This window comes from Arvicola amphibius, chromosome 1 (assembly GCF_903992535.2).
Source record: "Arvicola amphibius chromosome 1, mArvAmp1.2, whole genome shotgun sequence".
In the NCBI taxonomy this organism is placed as follows: Eukaryota; Metazoa; Chordata; class Mammalia; order Rodentia; family Cricetidae; genus Arvicola; species Arvicola amphibius.
This window is the reverse complement of record NC_052047.1, coordinates 47,212,001-47,235,436: the sequence shown is the minus strand read 5'-3', so window position 1 is coordinate 47,235,436 and position 23,436 is coordinate 47,212,001. Positions and strand designations below refer to the sequence as shown.

At 40.6% G+C, this 23,436-nt stretch overlaps 1 protein-coding gene across 2 annotated transcripts in view; it reads left to right on the top strand.

Annotated features, from left to right (window-relative positions):
- The window catches only part of Rbpj (recombination signal binding protein for immunoglobulin kappa J region), a 74,034-nt gene extending 59,540 nt beyond the window's left edge, over positions 1–14,494 (top strand). For both annotated transcript variants that reach the window (XM_038340175.1, XM_038340166.1), the window contains exons 6-11: positions 4,504–4,641; positions 4,793–4,905; positions 8,261–8,401; positions 9,629–9,784; positions 10,114–10,217; positions 10,323–14,494. In XM_038340175.1, the coding sequence (XP_038196103.1) occupies positions 4,504–4,641; positions 4,793–4,905; positions 8,261–8,401; positions 9,629–9,784; positions 10,114–10,217; positions 10,323–10,638 (968 nt within the window). In that variant the 3' untranslated portion in view covers positions 10,639–14,494. The remainder of the gene's footprint in view (positions 1–4,503; positions 4,642–4,792; positions 4,906–8,260; positions 8,402–9,628; positions 9,785–10,113; positions 10,218–10,322) is intronic.
- The last annotated feature ends 8,942 nt before the right edge of the window (positions 14,495–23,436 follow it).

Here is a 23,436-nt window from a genome sequence, read left to right as displayed (position 1 = left end):
TGAGTTTCTTTACTTGTTCTCAATTCTCACATTACATTAATGATGCAAACTTTTTAGAACTTAAAGGTTGTTTTGTCAGTAGCCAGTTCATTGATTACCACTATTCTTTTTTCAATTAATTAATTTATTTATTAAAAATTTCCACCTCCTCCCTACCTCCCACTCCCCCTATTCCCTCTCTCCCTCCCTCTCCAGTCCTAAGAGCAGTCAGGGTTCCCTGCCCCATGGGAAGTCCAAGGTCTTCCCCGCTCCATCCAGGTCTAGGAAGGTGAGGATCCAAACAAACAAACCAGGCTCCCACAAAGCCAGTCCATGCAGTAGAATCAAAACCCAGTGCCATTGTCCTTGGCTTCTCAGTCAGCCCTCATTGACAGCCACGTTCAGAGAGTCCGGTTTGATCACATGCTCCATCAGTCCCAGTCCAGCTGGCCTTGATGAGCTCCCATTAGATCAGTCCCACAATCTCAGTGGGTGGATGCACCCCTTGCGGTGCTGACTTCTTTGTTCATGTTCTCCCTCCTTCTGCTCCTCATTTGGATCTTGGGAGCTCAGTCCAGTGTTCCAATGTGGGTCTCTGTCTCTGTCTCCATCCATCGCCAGATGAAGGTTCTATGGTGACATGCAAGATATTCATCAGTGTGGCTATGGGACAAGGCCAGTTCAGGCACCCTCTTCTCTGCTGCCCAAGGAACTAGCTGGGGACATCTCCTTGGCCCTGGGAATCCCTCTAGAGTCAAGTCTTGCCAACCCTAAAATGACTCCCTTAATTAAGATATCTACTTCCCTGCTCCCATATCCACCCTTCCTCCATCCCAACCATCCCATTCCCCCAAGCTCCTCCCAATCCTCCCCTTCTCCCTTCTCTCTCTCCATCTCCCCTTACACCCACCCCGGTTACCACTATTCTTTTGGCCTTTCTGTGTTTCAAATTTAAGTGGAAAATAAGTAGTGTCTGGCCTAATGAAGTGATTCATTGTCAATTAGTGTTCTGAGAATCTTAGTTACTTCATTAGAATTATCTTAGAGTGGTTTCTTACTGTTCCAGGGAAATGGAAGTTATTTTCTTATTTTGTCACAGTGACTGGGAGGGAAGATAATGTTAAACACCTGACGTGATGCTAAATGCCCTACAGTGCCCAAGGTAGTTCCCATTCCAAAAGAATCTGTCCTTCCAGAATGACAGAAGTACCCATTTCAAAAAACATTATAGCGAATTCTGGGAAGCCAGGTAAGACAGACACTAAACCAAGTGTCTAAAGGCCTCTGCAGCAGGAACTGCTGTCTCATTGGCAGATTGTTAAACTTCAAGGCTATGTACTGTCTGTGAGTAGTCTACATTTCAACACGTTTGAAACTGGTTGGCTGACTTTCCTTAATTTTGTTGCATAAACTTTGAAATTATGGAAAAGAAAGAAAGTAGGATGATGCAGCAATCTCCCCAACCTCAGTAACTTCACTAATTTTGTTTTGTGGTCAGTCACAAACAGCACCTCTTCTGTTTCTAACTGCTGGAGTATTTTGATGTAAATCTCCAACATCCTATCCTCTCAACTAACATTTCTGTAATAGTGACTCTTTCTTAATGCATAACTTTTGTTTTTTTAAAGCATATCTCACAAAGTTGACATTCCTTTAATGTAATTTAATATTCATGAGTAGATTAATCATAGTATTTCAGCAATGTCTTTTTCTATAATTGGTTGTTATGTTTTGTTCCACTTTTAGTTAGCCTGTTCAAACAAACCCCATAAATTAAGCCACATAAATTTTAATCTATGATAGTTTCTCTATTCTTCTCTCCCTGCCCCCTTTGTTATGTTACTTATTAAAGAAGTTGGATCATTTTAAATCCTATAGAATTTCTATACTCTGAATTTGACTTGTCCCTTGTTCCTCTTCCTCCTGTTTTTCTGTGGCTTGGTGATGAAAGACTTGTAAAATTAGCTGGTCATTCTTAGTGCCCTAGAAATCTTAGAGATCTGGTTACCCCTCTTTTTGTTACACTAAGACTATAGTAAGTTCAGCAGTTTAATTTACTCCTAATGCTCCTGAGAAACCTGTAAACCAGTGGTTCAGTGACTGTTACTTCATTGAGGACACAAAGTACTAATTTTCTAATTCTTTTATATAGCTTCCACATATTTAGATAAAGGGGTTTTCAGTGAAGAACTTCAATATAACAACTGTTAGAGATTTGATAAACAAATGATTGCTTGCTTACTAATTTTTAGATTAATAATATTTGATAGTGGCCAGTGAATTTTTTTTTAAAGAAAAGATCATTTCTCAGCCTTTGACTAAAATCAAGCATATAAACTTGTAGATTTTTATGTTATATGTATTTTACCCCATTCAGTCTTTGTTCCTATCATTTATTTAATGTGGAAAATTCTAGACACACTAAAGCAAACAGAATTACACAATAAATGGAAATCCTAGCTTCAATAGTGACCTTAATTTCTGGCCAGTGTTATTTCATCATGAATTTCATCATAATTCATTCTTTTGCTTCAGTCTGCTTTCCTCTCATTTTCAGTTTGATGTTATCTCAGACCTATTTGCTTCATATATAAATATTATTGTGTGGCTACAAAAGGTAGAAATTCTTATTTTTTTTAATAGTACCATGATCATAAGAAAATAACATACAAAGCAAGCATAAGCAGAAATACTTCTAGTGTCATCTAATGTCCTGTCAGAGTTCAAATTTGGAATGGTCTAAAATAATTGAATTTTTAACCAGGTGAGTCAAAATTCAAATTTACTGGATAGTAAAATAAGTAGACAACATTGACATCTACATGGGTAGTCTTTAATCTGTGTTCCCATGCAGTTAACCTTAGGCATTAGGAATATCTGCATTCAGATTTTTTAATTTTATTCTTTTGGTATAGTTCAATGTATGTTCTATAAATTGGTATTGTTTAGAAGAAGCAACACTAGCGATAAGTGGAAAGACAGACTTCACTTAGTACTGTTTTAGAAGAAGAGACTTTAGCATAGAGTCATCTTTACTTTCAATATAACAACAGGAAGTTCCAGTTTTCAGCCAAGGAGGAAAATGAGGGGCTCAATGGATGGAACAATTATTAAGAGAGGAAAAAAGGAGGGAGAGGGACAAGGACAAGGGAGTTTTTGCTAAAGCAACTTAATAGGAGTCCTGCTAATGATAGCCTGAGTGATCCTATATCAAGGGAAGAGAAGGGCATAACTGATTTGCTACTGCCTTTGAGAAGGTGGTGATGATGCCCCAAGATGAAAACTGATAGAAAGGAATGCTGGGAGGAGCCCCTCTGAAGTTGGTTCAGGGCATGTTTGTCATGGTCAGATTGTTCTTTCTCTGTTTTGGAAAGGTAAGGCTTCATTGATGGCCGTATGCTCTTGTGTTCCAGGTCATGTGACATCTTGTACTCAGGCAGTTTGCCAGTTCAGATTGCAGAGGGTTGAGGTTTTGGTTCGGGTAGGGGTTGCTGTTCTCTTTCTTTTTTATATTTTTAACTTTTAAGGGTTTGTATTGATAGTTTTGTAATGCAAAGAACATATTTTACTTTTAGAATATTTTCTTAAGTAGATGTGCTTTCCATATCTAAAGTACATCTTTATTTTTTTAACTTTACTCATTTTATACATTATACAACAGGTATTGTTTTCATACAGTACAACACTTTATGGTATTTGGGAGGTAGCAGAATTCTTAAAGTCGTAATGTAGCTGTCTGCTTTGGTAAACATGCTTCTAGAGACCTTGCTACACATATTTTACAGAGTGGGATGAAAGCATGTGGAGGCACTCCTGCGTTCACACAGAAATGTGTATGATGCTTAGTAGGAACACAGTGTGTAGAGTTGGCCTTTTCATTCAGTAATATTCCAAGAATTTATGTGTAATAATTTAAATGGGGGAATATTGTTATAGTCAATTTAATCAAATGTCTAACATTAGACATTTGTTTTAAAAATAATTTTTTAACTAATAATCATCACTGCATTAAGTGTACTGTGTAACTCTCTTGAGTAAGGTGTTAAAAAAGTTCTTTGCATTTTTTTTTTATTTCTATCTTTTGTAAAGCCTAAACTAAGTTTAAAAAATAAAATTAATTAGAAAAGAAATGAAGCTAGCCGGCAATGGTGGCTAATACCAATACTCAGGAGACAGAGGCAGGTGGATCTCAGGGTTTGAGGCCAACCTAGTCTACGGAGAGAGTTCCAGGACAGCCGGGGCTTCAGGAGAAACCCTGTCTTGAAAAATCAACAAAACAAACAAGACAAGACTGAAACTAGTTTAAAAAAAAAAAAAAGAAGTCCGACCATTTAAAACTCTTTATATCATTAAGACCTTGTTTTCTTTGTCTTCTTTTTGCTATCTTCTGTCTTAGAAAGCTAAATAAAATATTTGCCAACAGAATCTGTCCATTGTTTGTATTATGATTTGCCAAGCAGAAGTCCTTTGTTTTGTGAACCTCTGCCCCAGTCATATAATATAGGAATCTCCTTGTCTTTGCAGTGTGCATTGCCTCAGGAACAAAGGTGGCTTTGTTTAATCGGCTTAGATCCCAGACAGTTAGTACCAGATACCTGCATGTAGAAGGAGGAAACTTCCATGCTAGTTCACAACAGTGGGGAGCATTTTATATTCATCTCTGTGAGTATAAAAATGTGCATCTGATATTTTTAGTGTAAAAATAATATTCTCTTTGGGGCATAAAATGTATGAATAGTCATTTTGTTGTTTTCTTAAGCATGTACTAAATTTTAAAAGATAGCAATTTTGTCTATTTTTGCACCCGCTCTAGTGGATGACGATGAATCAGAAGGAGAGGAGTTCACAGTCCGAGATGGTTACATCCACTATGGACAGACTGTCAAACTTGTGTGCTCAGTTACTGGCATGGCACTCCCAAGATTGGTAAGACTTGGCTTTACCTCAATGAATATGAGGTAGAAACCAAACAGAAAGGGTGGAGTTCAGTTTTTGTACTTTTTACCATGAAAATAATAGTATCTTGATTATTCTCGTGTTAGCCATTGCCTTGGTTTTTGATGGAGGACTCTCACTGGTTAATAAAGAAACTACCTTGGCTTTTTGATAGGGCAGGATTTAGATAGGTGGAGTAGACAGAACAGAATGCTGGGAAGAAGGGAAGTTAGTCAGATGCCATGCCTCTCCTCAGTGAGACAGACACCATGGAGCCAGCCACCAGGTTAGACATGCTGAATCTTTCCCAGTAAGACACCACCTCGTGGTGCTACACACATTACTAAATATGGGTTAATCAAAATGTGAGAATTAGCTAATAAGAGGCTGAAACTAATGGGCCAGGCAGTGTTTAAATGAATACAGTTTGTGTGTTGTTATTTTGGGGCATAAGCTAGCCAGGCAGCCGGGAGCCGGGTGAAAAGCAGGCCTCTCACTACATAATGGTGCCCAACGTGGATAACTGAATCCACAGAAAGCTTGGGAAAGAATAGAGTAAAGCATGTTTTCTTGGTAGCAGTAATTTCTCAGGTCTGCTCTGCTTGCAAGCAAGTACTCTCATCTAAGAGAGGCTTCCTGACTCAGCTTTAGCTGCCAAACCCTGGAGCTCTTTTAAGAGATCCTGTAAATGGTGTTGATGAAAAAGCTGTGCGTATGTTTTTCGGTTTTTAGCCGTAGCAGGAAAAAAAGCTGTGCCTTTTTTAAATGCTGGCTTTCTGGGCCGTCCTGCCAGGACAAACTCTGACTCTTTCAGGCAGGCAGTCTGACTGAGTGTGGTCTGTGAGCAGAATGCTGCAGCTTGCTTGCTGGCAGGGACCTTGAAACGCCATAGAGTTGTGGCAATAAAAATGCTTACAGCCGGTACCTCCTCCATGAGGCTGGAAAGCTAAGGAATGGGCTGGATCCAGTCATCAAAGCCACGGCTTTAACCCTCTCCTCAAAGATTCATATAGTCAGAAAAAGAGAGATATACAGTAAAGAGAGATTCAAAAAAAAAAAACCTCTAAATTGTTTACAGTGTTAAAAATATATGCAGGCTAAAGGTTAAAGTTCTTAAAAGTAAAAAAGAAAAAAGGGAGTAGTTGGGTGTGGTGGTACACACCTTTAATCCCAACACTTGGGAGGCAGAGGTAGATTGACCTCTGTGACTTCAAGGTGTGGCAGGACACACCTTTAATCTCAATGCTTTGGGGGCAGAGACAGCCTGGTCTACAGGGTTATTCCAGGACAAAGAGATGCAGAGAACCTGTCTCAAAAAATAAAAGTAAAAATAAGTGAAATAGAGGTTAAAACAAAGCCGCACAAAGATGGAAAATACACAGAGAATCTTGATACTGTGTGCTATTATGTAAGTGCTCCTGGAGAATTAATTAGTTTGTTAAAAGTGCATTGCTGATGTCAGTCTCATGCACAATTTTGAATGAATTGATGTCGGTTTCCTTTTTAACTGTGTGTCTGTCATTTTTTTCTTTAATGTTGCAGTTATACTATAGTTTTTTGTGTTATCTGCTGTAGCTGAATATAGGACCAAGTTTTCAAAAACCTACAAATACAAGCATAATTTTTATTAGGCTGCTTGACTAATACATTTGTTTAAAATTAGGTAGAGTTGGTATTTCTTGCTTTAGAAAAATGCACAGGATTTGTGCCTTTTTTCTTCATTAGGTTGTAAAACTGTAAAGACATTATTTTTCCCCTAACTTGAAAAATTCCAAAATTCTGCTTTCTAGAACAGTAAGTTTAAGATGCATATTAAATATCATAAATGGAAATGTTGACTAGGTGTGACATGTAATGTCACTATAAAAAGTCTGATAGACCAGATATAGCTCTAGGAAAAATGTCCAAGTCAGGTGCTTCAGAGTTTGTGAAGTACTGTGGTGAAGAAATGTACGAGGTCACCACTCTGGAGGTTCTTGGTCTAGTGGTGGCCTTGGAAACTGGAAACTTCGAGGCAAAAGGTCATAGAGCAGTGGTTCTTAAAATCTGTGTGGTGGCCTCATGGGGGTTCCATGTCAGATATTTACATTATAATTCATAAATAGCAAATTAGTTATGAAGTAACAATGAAATGATTTTATGGTTGGGGTCACCACAACATGAGGAACTATATTAAAGGGCTTCAGCTTTAGGAAGGTTAAGAGCCACTGTTTTAGAGGCTTCAGAAGACTGGCCTGTGAGGACAATATCTTTCTCAAGAACCGAGAAAAAGGCTTAGGAAGAGGAAAGGAAGATGGATGAGACTTACTGTTGATTTTGAGATGAGTGTGTAAATGTGCTTGTATGCTGTTGGGAACAAGCAGCAGTTTCTCTCCATGGAACTTAGTGACCACCTTTTGTGTGTTGTGTCATGTAATGCTTGCTCACACACAATCTTTCACGTACCTCATGGGTTCTGTAGACTATCTTAAGACTGGTGGTTCTCAGCCTGTGTGGTGCGACCCCCAGGAATTGTCAAGTGGAAGACCATCAGAAAACACATTATTTACATTATAATTCATAGTGGTAGCAAAATTACAGTTATGAAATAGTAATGAAAGTAATTTGATGGTTGGAGGGTCAGGTCACCACAGTGTGAAGAACTGTATTGAAGGGTCGCAGCATTGGGAGGTTGAGAGCCACTGATCTAGATTATAAAAGTTCTAGAGTATAAAAGAGGTGTGATCAGAGAGCCTGCTTTGGGTTCCCACTCTCTTCTCTCAGTTATTAAAATGCGGACTTTAAGGACTTTGCTACTTCTCTGAGTCTGTTTTCTGATGAGTGTGTTTGTTTTGAAATATGAAATATTTGATCCTGCCACAATGTCTGTCTCCTTTAACTAGGACACTCAACAGTAGCTTACTGTAGATGTTCCTTGTGGCATTAAATTTGTTTATTATTAAAAAGTTCAACAGAAAGTGACAATGAAAATACTTCTGTCCATTACCAACATTCACAACACCCATTTGTTAGAAATGCAGTATATTGAGCCCCAAATGAGTCATGGTGGCTTAGGCATTTTTAGTCAAGGTCTCCAGACAATTTTAGTGTACATTAATGTTTAAAAAGCTCTAGTCTAGACAAAAAAATAACAGGCTGTTCTATTTCTTAATGTATTCTTTGAAGGTGTGAATTCCACATTATATGTTTATAAAATTTATATTGATACCTTATGCTTATAAATCTTTTTTAATATGTAGGTATAAAATATATGACTGATACATTATTATGTAGTATCTTCTATGGACAGTGTACAAAATAAAAACTGCATGCAGATGACTTACTTTTTTAAATTGTTGAAATACAGATAATTAGAAAAGTTGATAAGCAGACAGCATTACTGGATGCAGATGACCCCGTATCACAACTCCACAAATGTGCATTTTACCTTAAGGATACTGAAAGAATGTACTTGTGCCTTTCTCAAGAAAGAATAATCCAATTTCAGGTATGTTATACAATGACTGAAATCCAAACTATACAAATAAGGCTGGGGATACTGCCCAACTCTGCGTTCAGTCCCCAGCATTGACTGTAAAATTTGCTGAAAAACTGCTGGATTAGCCATTTATGGAGACATACTTCTTATTGGCTGTTAATTATATCCACTTCCGAGAAGATGGGTTCTTATGTTTATCTTAGGTCATTTATCCTTAACACACTACTCTCAAGCATGCCCATGACCTATCTCAAAAATAACTCAAAACTAAGAATATTCTTAGAGAAGTTTGTTTACAAGTTCTAGGATTTTTAATCTGCTATTCAGAGAGCCTCGGGATATCTAATAGTAGAGCATTGTGAATCCTCCAAAATGATGTATAGAAACACACACTGTGTATATAAAGCATTTAGCAAGAGAGTTCAAATCTTCATCCACTTTACAGTAGGGCCCCCCAGTAGTAAGACTGACATGAATTAAGTGCTAATACTCAATTGCATTTACTCAGAAACTTTCAAGAGGACACTTCTGACATGGATTGATGCTGTAGTAGGATAGCTGTGGTTTCATGCAGAGGGATGGCTCCATACCACACCGATAGCTGTACAGGGTCCCAGGCCAGGTTTTGGGGCTGCTAGTTCAGACTTTGTTTCCTCTTGCTGGAAGTTCCAAAGCTCCTGACTAATAGTTCTGCATGCTCAAGGATCTCCCATGGTTCCCTTTCTTTGGGAGTTCCCTTGCATTTCACATCACAGGTACCGATCTGTTAGTGAAATTATATAGTAATGGACCGCTTAGTGATTACACGTGCCTTTAATCCCAGTACTCTGGAGGCAGAGGCAGGTGGATCTCGGAGTTCAAGGCCTCATCCACAGAGAGAGCTCTAGGACAGCCAGAACTCCACAGTGAAACCCTGTCTTGAAAAACAAGCAAAAACAAAAAAGAAAGAAAGAACGAAAATAAAGAAATTCTATAGGAATAGTATACTCTTGAATGATTTCTAAGACTCATTACTTAATTTTTCACTGAAGAGTTTGTGGTCTAACAAAAATTACTGCCTGTGGGGCTTCATATTAATTTAGGAATGTTGGGGATTAAGTGTATTAGGATGTTCCCAGATTTCCCCCCCTAAATTCTCTCGTTGTTAACTGAAGTCTGTGAATGAATGTTACTTGGTAAATTTTCGTATACTGCTACTTATATAAAACCAATATATGGACATTTGTTTTTCTTAAGGCCACTCCATGTCCGAAAGAACCAAATAAAGAAATGATAAATGATGGAGCTTCCTGGACAATCATTAGCACAGATAAGGCAGAGTATACATTCTATGAGGGAATGGGCCCTGTCCTTGCCCCAGTCACTCCTGTGCCTGTCGTAGAAAGTCTTCAGGTGAGCCCACTTAGTCACAAAGTGACTTTTGCCTTTACTGATGTTCTTAGAATAACCTGCTGTTAACTTACTGCGTTATGATGCTGATTATTCTGTAAATTGACTCTGTACTATTGATAGGAAATAAAAATGGAAGCAGCATGTTTACATGGAAAAAAGTTTAAATCACATTGAATGTTGAAATAGTTTCAAAGTTGTGTCATTTAACAGAAATGTTTTATAAATCTGAACTTAAATTAACCTTTATGAAAATGAAAGTAAGTATAACCCAAGTTGTGTTTATTGGAAGTAAAAAGCTGTCTCAATGTTATGGTTTCTCTGATTTGCAGTTGAATGGCGGCGGGGACGTAGCAATGCTTGAACTTACAGGACAGAATTTTACTCCAAATTTACGAGTATGGTTTGGGGATGTAGAAGCCGAAACAATGTACAGGTACTACTAGAGCCTGTTCTGTCGCCCAGGATTGGGAGGGTATGGCAATGCAGAACTGCGCTTTGCTTTGAAAATGCTTCTAAGTGGTGTGTGTTTCCTCCTCAGATGTGGAGAGAGCATGCTCTGTGTGGTCCCAGACATTTCTGCATTCCGAGAAGGTTGGAGATGGGTCCGGCAGCCAGTCCAGGTTCCAGTAACTTTGGTCCGTAATGATGGAATCATTTATTCTACCAGCCTTACCTTTACCTACACACCAGAACCAGGGCCGAGGCCACACTGCAGCGCAGCAGGAGCGATCCTCAGAGCCAACTCAAGCCAAGTGCCCACCAACGAGTCAAACACAAACAGCGAGGGAAGTTACACAAACGCCAGCACAAATTCTACCAGTGTCACATCGTCCACAGCAACCGTGGTGTCCTAACCACCGTCTTTTTGCTAGGACTTAAACTGACTTGAATGTGGCAAAAAGTTGAAAAAACAAAAAAAGGAAAGAAAGAAGAAAGAAAGGCAAGGATAAAATGAACAATCTTTTGTGGGTTCTTGGGAAAACTTTTCATACCAGGTGATCTATTCAAAACCCCATTACCTGCAAGTGCTGATGTGAAACGCAGAAGCCACAGTAAAACGGAAACCATCAAAATGTACAAACTGTTGGAAATCACGGTTTTCAGCTGTCTCTCTCTCACACACACCCCTTTTTGGTTGGTTTTTGATTGGTTTTGATTAAATGGTCAAGAAATAGATATGTGGCTGGAGTACAGGTTAAGCTAGAAGACACAAATCTTAACGTAGTTTTTATGGACCAAGGGACTTGCATAAGCTTTAGTAAAAGGTACATTTTCACCATGCCTTTTTTATATCACAGTATGTAGTACACCTTATTACCAGTAGGTTGCACTCTCCACCCTTTTGAGCTTTGGCTCTAAAGTACATTCAGGTTCAAGCCTGACCATGCTTGTTCAATCTGAGTACCGAACACTTCCAGGTTCTTTTGGTCTAAGGCTGGAACTTTTTTAAGCTGAAGTCTTATGACTTTTTCATAAGTTGGAATTATTTTGATTTCAGCAAATCAAATTTTGTAAAGGCCTGCATATTTTTTTTAAGATTATATGAAGTCTGTGCAAAAGCTTTAAAAAATGCCTCTGCCTTGCCTGCAATACATGCAATGTATGTTAACTTAGTCTATTCTCAGATACTGTTGGTAGTTATTTCTGTTTTCCTTTTTTTAAAAAAAAATGTATTTATAGTGGTAATCCAAGAGATTCTAACATTGACGTGGAGTTCAGTGTGACCATTTAGTCATTTCTGAGTTAATGGCACAGAACATCACCATTTGAAGGGTTTGCGCCTCTTTGCCTGTTCATCAGTTTATCTGTGTTCCAGGGTTTGTTCAGGTTTCCTTCCTTTCCCAAATCTTGTACATAACTTGTATTATGTGTAAGTTAAACATTTTATCTTTAACTTGGAATGTTCCCAGTGCTTACATTTAACAGGGTGTTTCCCACCTTGTTGGCAAATGACAAAAAATATCATGAGAATTATTTGCTGCCAAGATGGTGCCCTTAGGGTAAAATGAGGAAAGTCTCTGCAAGATGATCTATTGTACTTCATTTTCCTTTTTTTAGCCTAGGCCAGAACTTCATAATTCTGAACATAAGATCATAAAATGGCTTTTATTAGATGATAACTAAATAAACTGAACTAAATAAAATAGCCAGAAGACAGTACCTTAGAAACAGATAGTTGTAAGTTTATAAAAATACAAATGTAACTTATATTTTCATTTCCCATTTTGCCCTTTGTTTATTTTTCCCTAGTAGAAATGTTCTGTCCAATTTTTATTCTTTTCTGTTAAACTTTGATTGCATTCAGGCTTGTGTGTCAGCCTCCTGTGCTAATATTGCCTGTTTTATTTTGCTTCCATTCCTGCTCTTTGGTGATGCCTTGTTCAGTTTCTTGGGAATTGCAGCAGACTCATTGGGCTACATTTAGTACAGGAACCACACATGTGTGTTAAAGGACACAGTCTAGTGATGCCATTCTCTTTTGTAGAGTAAAAACTACCTCTAGATTGTGGTAAGCTTTTACTGTCCCTTAAAACAGGAGCCACAAGTACCTTCTGATGCAAACTGTAACTTCTCCAGCATTTTTGGTGTCTTTCTGACTCCCTGGACTTCTGAAAGTTTTCATGTAGACTTGTTAAGAATCCTTTGTCAGAGCCTTGTTTCCATCTCTGCTGCTTTGTTACCCACTGTTTCCTGAAGACTGCTACTGTAAATGCCACTCTGAACATCTTTAAGCTGCCTCCTCCTTGGTTTTTCAAGGGGAAGGCCATCTGTAAAATGTGCTGGTTAAATCTGTGGCTGCGGCTCTCTGTTACTGCCAGCCTTCTTAATCACCCCCAGGCTGTGCCCTGCTCACCATTTCTCTTCAGATCTGCTCCAGCCAGTGTCCTCCCTTCCTTATACCTTCATTCTGCCTCAGTGGTCAAGGGCAGAGCTCGCTGTGGCCTTACCTCTGCAGTAACTCTCTCATCTTCCTCCAAGCACCACTCCTCGCTTGCGGTGGAAGCAGCACCTCAGGCTGTTCAGAGCTTGAGCGGTCTCCGTGCCGCTGTGCTGTCCCAGGTCACACATCTCTCCTCCTGGATTTGGGGTTTAGTTAAGAAAGCATTAAGTTAACTGAGAGCAGATGAGATGCTTTTGAAGAACAAACTATTCCTTACCCAGGTTTGTAGCTTACAGTAACTGTTCAAGTTCATGGCTTTATTAAAATGAACTTTGACTTTTTTAAATGTTTATATCTTATTTCGGTTCTTTTGTTTTATTTTGATAAGAATTGAAATAACTAGACTATAAGTCATTTTCCGGTTTTCTTTTTTTACAAAGTCCAAGAATGTAACAATAAAGGCATCTTTCCTATGGTTCTATGCCAGAGTCCTACCACAGAATAGAGTGAACTGATGTCTGTTTTACCATGTTATTGATAGTTCTTTTGTCAGCTGCTTTCATTAAAAGTCATTTTTGTGGATTTGTAAATCATTTTTAATACATGATGTATAGGAGTCTTGCCCCCCCCACCCCCATTTACTCGGAATGTTTCCTCCCAGATGATGCTGTTACAGATGCTGGGTATTTGCCCTCATGAAGACGTCTTAGAATGGGATTTCTTCAGTTGCAGTGTTGGTTTGTGTTTCCATTCTGTTTAGAATGAGTCTGCACAGCTTCTCCAAACATGCCTAGGTGCAGAACCTGAGACCCAGCATATCTTTTAGCTCCTTAAATTTGTCAAGAGATTGGGAGGTAGGCTAAAAACTGAAAGTATGGGACAGGGGATGCCCTTTATATGATTGTAGAGCTGAGCACAGTGGGATTTTGAGCGGACTGCTCTTAAACCATCGCAGCTTCCTCGTGCTCAGCTGACTAGTGGGGTCATCTGTCACTCTTGCTGCTGTCTTTTACCGTTCTGTACCTTTCTGTTTTGTGTGGTACTGGGGTCAAATCCCAGGCCTCAAGCATAGTTGCTAAGGCTTTTTTGTTTGTTTTTTCCATGAGACAAGGATCTCACCCATGCCCCTCAGGGCATTCTTGAACTTTCCTGCCTTAGTGTCTAGGTGCTGGGATGCCAGGTATGGCAGGATGCCACCACTGCTTTTGTCTTGAGAGAAACTAACTGGTCTATCTGTCCAACCACAAAGAAATTCTAATGTGATTTTTATTACCCCAACTAGTTATTTAATCAGAAAATCTGTTGGCGGGGATTCCTATTTGAAAGAAAATGCTATTTGATTATTAACCAGGTGGACATTGTTTTCCAAAGCAGCTGTGTTTCTGGTGAGTACTGAACAAATGTGTGGTTTTCTGTGTCACTTTGGTTTTATTTTTCAAGCACTGTATCTTGGGATGGATGGTTAGAAACAATAATATATGAGGGTTTCTACTTAACCCATTCAGGACTGAGCTGTGTCACCTGTTAATTTCTCCCTGTGTTGTGATGTTTGCCAGCGTTCAGTACTGTGTCAGTCCCGATGTAGGTTTATGTGAAAGCTCAGTTTTAGCTTATTTCTTGTACCTTGCAGCATGCTACACATTCAGTCCTTAAGGGGTTTACTTTACAAACTGTGCGCCTGTAAGGGTTATTAGCAATAAGATAGAAAATTGAGCAAGTTTATACCATAATTTTGTAGAAAAAGAATCTGCTCAATTCCATATTTCATCCATGAAAAATCTGCAATAGGGCAGTTTCTAGGAATAAATAAAAAGGAAATGTAAACCGTTGTAAATGTCTTCTGTGGGATGTGCCTGATGCATGTATCATCGTCTTTGATTTCAGAATACTTCGCAATGGTAAAATTAAATTCTTTATTACAGTTTGTGGACTTAGAATGTTACCTTGTCTTTTAGATGACATTGAAGTAATAATTAGGTTAAATTAGTTTCCTTTTCAGTGTTTTTAAGAGTGATTCTTGTGTTTGGGAGTTACTCAATTGGCACATCTCTCAAGCCAACCCCAACAAAACTGGAGACTGCTTTTATCAGTGGCTTGCTTTTCTAGTACAGAGTTGTCATTTTGTATAGAACACCAAAGAAATATAATGGCAGTTTATGCTTTTGGGGGCTCCCCAAAATAGGGCTGAATATATTTACTTTATGTATTATTGAGGCAAATATAAAGGAAGAAATTATACAGTTTCTGATCTCAGGTTTAGTGCTTCCTTGACCTTCAAAAAAGGAGTTGTAAGAATTTTGATAAAGAAACCTTGCTATAATTGTTTCTTTCTATCTTAAGAAGTAATTTAGTTGAAATTTGCATTGTGAAGTCTTTAAAGGTTGAGACTGTCAGTGGGCCGTTTTGCTTTATAATTTAGAGTAGCAAGCTTGTGGTCCATACTGTGAATTTAGTATGTGATCTCTTCCTGAGCAATCTTGAAAAGATTGGTTTTAATATATTGTGTCTTTAGCTATTGATTCCTAAATGGTCCCTGATTACAACGGTACAGAAGGCAAGCTATGTTACATTGCACATACAATAATATTATGTGATCATAGAGGGAAATCTCAAAAAATAAATAACATACAAATTGTACACCATAAAAGAGTCCCTTAAAAATGTTTAGCAATAGAAAACAGCTGATAAAGACAGATGACACCGTCACATATCTAACGCCCATGAGTGACTGACTCACTCCAACCCAGCGCAGGGCCAAGAGAAAACCATGAGGAAGGAGCCCCTGTGCACAGACTCTTTGGGGTAGGATCACTGACACTCCTGAAGTAGGAGTGTTCATCAGGACTAACGTCTGTAGATGCAGGAAACATGGTGAGTTTTAGTTTCTTAACCCAAGAACTGCAGATAAGCTGTAATACAAGAAAAGGTGTGTGAGTGGCATGCAAACTAAATGCAAATAGGTTATCTTACAGCTGTTGGAATTAGTGTTGATGCTCTGTAAGCAGATGTGAGTGGGAGGTAGGTGCAGCATTGAGGTCTTTCTGGCTCAATGAATGTGCCTAGTGTTTACCACCCCCTATGCCACTGCTCGGTACAGGCACACACTGGTCATTGTTCTTTATCCAGACATGCTTCCTGCCAGTGCTGGACAGATTTGGGCTCCATGATTTGCTTAAGTTCCAAACTGTCTAGCTTACCCCCTACACACACACACACACACACACACACACACACACACACACACGTACTAAGGCTGTGACCAGATTATTGTTACAGTGGCCTCTTAAACTGATTTCCTCTGTCACAAATTCTCAATGGCATAATAATGTTTTGGGAAATAATTGGAGGTTTGGGGACAGTTGGACAATTGGCATTGAGAGATAGATGCTCTACTCTTGGTATTTATTTTCCGAGAGAGCAGTGCCAATTCATGAATTGTGAGTGTGCTGGTGGCTTACAGGTTCCAAAGGCACAAACGGTGTAATCCTTTGTAAATGGAGACTGAGCTTTTGTTTCAGTCTCAGACCCAAATAAAACAGAAACTATATTAGTTATAACACTCTTTGGCCCAATGGCTCAGGCGTATTTCTAGCTAGCTCTTGCATCTTAAATTAACCCATTTGTATTGATCTATGTATGGCCATGAGGTTGTGGCTTCCCAGTAATTAATGTTCTGGCATCTTTCTCCTTGGGTGGCTACATGGCGTCTTCTCCCTAGCTTTACTCTGATAAACTATTGGCCAAAACAATAAACCAATAAAAACAACACATATTCACAGCATACAGAAGAACATCCCTCAAATTCTTGGGAAGCGCTTCAGAGAAAGGGTAAGGGAAAAAATGTGTAGTCACTTATCAGAAGGGGTATTCATTTATTTATTTCGCTTTTGTTTGGGGGTCTCATGTAGCCTAAACTCATGTTGAAGATGGGCTTAAACTCCTGGTGCTAATTCCATGTTTAAGATTACTGGCATGTGCTACTATGCCTGGCCTCCCAGTATTAAGACTTATCTTTTAGTAACCAGGGCTTGGTTCTGTAACATTCCAGGCTCAGAGCTCAACTATGGTGCAGTCATCTTCTGGAGATGACTCTACCAAGTACTGCTGCTGTTGACAGATCCCTATAGATGAAGTATCAGTGTTGGAGAATGGTTCTCCAGCTTTAGAAATTGGAAGTCCAAGACCAAGGAGCCAGCACAGTTGGATGCTGGTGAGGTCTCTTTCAGGCTTTCAGATAGCCAGTTTCACTGTGCTCTTAAACCAAGAGAGAACAGTCAAAAGCTCCATCCATAGGGCCTTATTTAACATAGTTTCTCCCTGAAGACTTGCCTCCAGATACACACTTTTAGCTGTTTAGATGATAAATTATCTGTCTGCTGATGACATTTACTTCCTGCCTCTTTAAAACCTAGTTGAGGTTTCTCAGTACATTAAGATAGTGTATAAACGTGGGCCGAAGGGACAAGGAGATAGGCAGGCTTTATGGAGAAGAGTGGAGATACTGTTGAGTGGCAGAATGCTTCCCTAGTGTGCTTGATGCCCGGCATGCTCCAGGACAATGAGGAAAGTGGTAGGGCAAGTCACATTCATTGCCACTTATGAATTGGAAAGTTACTTTCCTAACCAACTTGAGCCAGAATGCCTGTTTTAGAGAGGAGACTAGCTGGGAACTGTTAGTTTTCTCAAGGTCAGATTTAAGTTAGCTGGGGTGTCACAATTGCATCAAGATCTTCCAGAGATACCCTCCAAAGTATCACACTAGGTTTTTTCCACCTCAGTTGTCAGAGCCAGGGACCCGGGGTGACTCCAGATGGTGGTGTGGAGAGTTGTGGCGTCTTTATGGAGATGGACTGTTCAGTTTGAGCCTTCGCATCTCACCGGTGAAGAACACTGGCCTAGAGAAGCTGAAGTGTGCTCCTGTCGAGGCAGATTCAAAACTGCCTTTTAGTAGTGCTGCTTGTGTTTTGATACTCTGGCCTCTGTTCAGGTCTTAGACATAAATACATGTGGCACACACATGGAGTGGTCCCCAACATCTCAGCACATCTCTGTTCTCTGGTGAAAATAGCAGGTTGTCATCAGAAAACAGGTACTAACTGGAGGTAGCCATCCCATGTTGCTCAACTTCATGTTGGCTTTAGGAAAATCAAAACAAAACCCTACCAATCTACCATCATGTATTTTCTACCATTCATCTAGCATATGAAGTTTAGATGAGTCTCTCTCCACGAGACTTTGTCTCGTGGAGGTGGAGGGCAATGTAGTTGAAAATATGCTGGAGACTGCTCTGTTCTGGCCTGTGCTCTGGCTGCTGGGTTTAAGATTCTACTTGACCTAGGTCTAGGGTAGTGTGACTCTAGAGTGCAGGGCAGATGTCTGCTGTTTCTTTTTCCCTCAAAAAGAATGATAATGTTGGTTTTTGCATGTGATACTGCAGGTTAAAAAAAAAGCCCTGGTCACTCGAAATCATCTTGTAAAGGATAGAGGGTCACTCACTCCTATCCTTCAGTCACCTCGGGATTCACCAGGGTAGGTGAGAGAAATGAGCCGATCGAGCCTCTAGGGGCTGACTAGTTTCTGTGGGAGGCTAGGGTTTCCAGTTGTGGGTGGGAAAATGCTGAGGTTGCTAAGGTAAGAGACTGTTTCGTGCTGGAGTTCCTGTGAACCAATAGACCATGCAGCTTATGGAAAGGAGACCCAGGTCTAAAGGCACATGCTGAAACTGCCCGTGCCTCCCAGCTTTCTCCACAAATGTCCCTTCTGCATACAGTAGTCCCTTGGCAGTGCTGGCGTGCATGCATTCCCCTGATTGTAGCTGGCAGATGAGACCCATAAGTGACTAAGCTGGAGCAAACTTGAGAAGTCAAAGTTGGCCTGAGACTCAGAAAGAAATGTCACGGGAAGGATGAAAGACAACAGAGTCATCCCGATTCCAACCTCTGAGGTTATTGTGTGTAAGATTCCATAGTCAGATTCCTGGTCTCTGCTATCTACACAGCATCGGCTATTTTTAGACCTGGTTTATTTCTAAGCAGTACCACAGCCAGGTGCTTCAGATCCAGCCAGCAGCACTGCAGATCCCTGCCTGGCACAGCTGCTTGTCTGTGGAGACTCAGGAATTTCTAGGGGGGAAGGCAGCACATAACTGAACCACACAGTCACCTATTGGGCTATGAAGAAGGAGGAAAAAAGGTTACAGTTTAAGCCCTGCATTGCCTGTCCAGAAATGACTCCAGTATGTGTAGAGGAATCCCCAGGAGGGAAGGATTAACTGCAGATTCTCAGAAATGAAAACCTAGTGGTCCTAGGCAGAAGCAGGACTGGTTGATAGAACAAAGGAAAGCACTTCACTGTCTAATAGTTTCAAATAATGTTTTCTAAATCACTTCAAAGTAGGTAACAGCCAGTTTGAAATTCACAAGAGAAGGCCTCATATCCTTAGCTAGTCCGTCTCCAGGGCTATGGACATTGCCTTTCTAAAAATTATTCATTCTTATGCACAACCAGTTAGGTGACCCAAGTGTCAAGACACCACAGCTGTTTAGTATCTGAATGGGAAGTACCCAGAAGTTAAAGCAAAACATCATCTCTATTGTAACTGGATTTCTTTTTCATGAGGGCAGTTTTTACTAACTTAAAGTCTATGCAGTAAGAGTACATTGGCTGAGCCATGTCCGAGGTAGGGATACTATTGGTGTGAGAAGACACCATGACCCAAAAAATCAACTTGAGAGAATGGTTTATTTTCTTAATTGAGGTTTCTTTTCTCTCAGATAACTTGAGCTTCTGTCAGGTTGACATAAAAGTAGCCAGAACAGCATGGCTGTCTGATACAGGGTAGGGTTGGGGTGGGGGCTGCACAGGATTCGCCTTGCGGCCTGGTGCTTGGAAGGCCATGTGTATTCCCTTCACAGAAGTATGGGCATCTAGATGACAAGAACCTCAGGATGGTGTAGAGATGCCTGGTGAGCTGAAAAGCAGAATCTGAGGCAGTAAAGGGGCTGACAGAAGAGAACTGAATTGGAAAACACAGAAACACACACACATCCAAACCACTGCATGTCATGGAGGCCTGCTCTGAGCATGAACACAGCTAAGGGGTCTTTTGGAATGGAATATATTGACCTTTTCCATTACCTGGCTTGAACAATGACTTCTCACCGTGGACCAGCAGTAAGACCTGGCAGGTGCTGATACTGAAGCCCAGGGCACCTGAATCAGATATTTCTAGAGACTGAAGCATATGAGGTATGTGTACTTTTGAAGTGCTGGGGCAGGGGAGCTGCAAACCCCTGATGTGGTAGCCATAGAGTAACACGTTACAGAAATCAGTTTGATGTACTATGACTAGCCTGGGGGTTCACTGTAACACTTCCCCACAGCCTGCACAGTCCTTTCCCCCTCTGCTCCCCTGCAACACTGCTCCCAGGGTGACTCCTCTCTGCTTGACCTGCTAGAGCACTGTACGTATAGGAGCGACTCTCAAATTCCTGGGTCCTGCCCAGGTACTAGCATTACTGGAGTGTTCGTCGATAAGACTGCAGTGGGCGGTAAAAGTGGAGATGAGCTACTCTAAGATGGGGACAGTGTCTGCTTTGTCGTATGTGAACAACCACTTACGACTGGGGTTGGTTAGCACATTACCTTGGATTGGACAGTCAGCGCTCATACCACCACGGTCTCCATGTGGAAGAAGCCTATGAAAGGAGACATGAGTGCAGTCTCATCAGCAGGCCTCCACGCTACGTCGTAATTCAGTGTTTTGACAAAACACCCAACACCAACTTAAATGAGCCAAAATTTGGGTTCTTGGCGATTTCTGTCCATTATCCTTGGCCATGTTGATTTGATGCCTATGATAGTCTTAAGTCTGTCACACACACCCCTGGGCACCTGCCAAATACATTTCCACACTTGTGCAATGTTTTACTCTTCTGGCTTTTTGAGGGGCCCACCATCCAGCTCCCAAATAATTCACACACAGTCTTATTCCTATTTATTAATGCCTGGCCTTAGCTTGGCTTCTTTCCAGCTTTTAAAAATTAAATTATCTTGACTACCTGTTGCCTCTGGGCTTTTTCCTTTTGTTACTTCTGTGTATCTTTCACTCTTACTCCTTGGTTTGCCAGGTGGCTGGCCCCTGATGTCCTCCTTCCCTTGTTCTCTCATTGCTGCTTCTCTGCCTTTCTCTTTATATTAATAGCCCCGCTAGCCCCGCCTGTCCTTGCTCCTGCCTTGCTATTGGCCATTCAGTGCGTTATTAGAACCATCAGTTGTTTTAGACAGGCAAAGAAATCACAGTTTCCCAGAGTTAAGTGCAGCATAAACAAAAGTCACACACCTGAAAATAATATTCCCCAACACAAACCCCTTTGTCCCTGTCTGTACGCTTGACCAACTCATAGCATTTGTTGCACCTGACTTTATCTGTATTCACTTGAGCTGTTTCTCTTACAACTAGTGTTAAAGCTTCTTGGGACTGGAGACATCTTTGTTCCTCGTGTCTCCAAACTCCAGCCCAGTACATGGCACATGGCAGATGTCCCTTAAATATCACACCAACTTCACGAGCACATGTTTCTAGGATGGTAGGGCTCATCAGATATGACATCCCATTTTGCTTGCTTAATAAAGAAACTACCCTGTAGTGCTTCAGTGGCAGAAGCATGTATTTGTGTCACCAGTCGCCCAAGTGCAAGAACACAGAGCAGACGGACAAGGATATAAACACTGGGAGTGAGCTGGGTGGTGGTGGCACACACCTTTAATCCCAGCACTCGGGGGGCAGAGACTGGCAGATCTCTGTGAGGCCAGCCTGGTCTGCAGAGCTAGTTTCAGGACACACTCCAAAGCTACACAGAGAAACCCTGTCGAGAAAAAAGAAAAAGAGTGAAGGGATTCTTGTCAGTCAAGGACATAGGAACTCTTGGTGGTTGTGGTAAAGAGGATGTCTGAATTAAGTGAGAGAACCGGGTAAGGGTCCCATACCTGGAGGAATAGTTGACTTAGTTTTATTGGCTTTATTCTTTCCTGGGGGGTAATTTCCAGTTACTACTTGAAAGGAAGTAGGGTTTTGGGGTGTTTTCACAGAAGCCAGTTGCTATTTTGGGCAGAGCTTTCGAGAGCAACAGAACTGACAAATATATGTACTAAAAGAGAATTTATTAGGTTGACTTACACAGGGCCTGGGCGATCTGACAACAGACTGTCTACCCAGTGGGGAGCCAGAGAATCCAAATCCACCAGCTGCTCCATTCAGGAGTCTAGATGCCTCAGTAGTCCCAAGCTGGTGCTGAAGGCCTGGAGGATTCAGGAAAGGAAGCTTGGGTGACTGATGTCAGTGAGGATGGCAGGTGCAGTGAAATGAACAGGCAGACGACAGCCATGTTGGGCAGGTCACAACCATCTGTAACTCCAGGGATCCAATATCTCTACTAGCCTGCAAGAGCACCTGTGCACATGTACAGACACACACAGACACATCACTAATAAACTTTTTCTTTTTTTTTTTCGGTTTTTCGAGACAGGGTTTCTCTGCAGCTTTTTTAGAGCCTGTCCTGGAGCTAGCTCTTGTAGACCAGGCTGGCCTCGAACTCACAGAGATCCGCCTGCCTCTGCCTCCCGAGTGCTGGGATTAAAGGCGTGCGCCACCACCGCCCGGCTTAATAAACTTTTTCTTTAAAAAAGTTATTTTAAAACAATTCTTTTATATAATTTTGCTAATTTTAGATTATTTTAAATATGATTGTTTTGCCTACATGTACATATGTGTATCATGTGTGTGCCTGGTGCTTGTGAAGTTCAGAAGAGGGCATCTGATCTGGAACTACAGTTATGGATGGATCTTAATGCTAAATTTTACTCTTTAGTACACATTATGGCAAATTTGCATAATAATTGATATGCTTGTTTATTTTTACATAAGTATTAAATATCTGAATATTTGATACTGTAGGATGCAGAGCATCGCCAAGGCTTTTCAGGCCTGACTGATGTTTTGATATTATGATAGTCAATACTGAGAACATTGCTATACATAACTACATGGTAAAATAGCAGAAGCATTTCAGAAAGTGTTGGAAACGGTGTCCCAGTCCCAAGCCAAAAGTTATTTAATGATTTTGTTGTTAACCTCAAGTCAGCAGCTCAAACAGCAATATTTTAACATGTGTTTACTGTGTATGTAAGCATGGGGTGGGGGTTGTCATAGCCACAGCCTAAGCGTGGAGGTCAGAGGACAACTTGCAGGAGTTAATTCCTCCCTTCCATCAAGTGGACTCCGGGGATTGAACTCAGGTTATTGGATTTGGTGGCAAGTGCCTTTACCCTCTGTGCTATCTTGTGGGCCCTACAAATGACAATGTTCAAAATCAAGCATTCTAACCTAATAAAATTCAAAGTTATATTAGTTTGACACTTCTATGTTGAGGAATGGTGATAGACATGAGACTTTGCTCCCCATAATTAGATGTCCATGTGAGCAGAAAGCCTTGTATGCACAGTAAGAACACTGCAGTTCTGAGTGCACAGTGGTCTTCGGTCTGAGGCAGTGTTTCAGGCAGAGTTTGTTGACTTCACGTGATATTGACATGAACAGGGCTAAGCTTGCATGTTGTATATTCAAGAACACAGCTGCTGAAGCAACACAGAAACACCCAGATTCCTTACATATTGGATTTTGAATTAAGCTTTGCTTGTTACACATCCAAAAACCCTTTCCTGTTGCTCACTTTCTATCAACCCCACATCCAGTTACATGACCCCGTCTGGA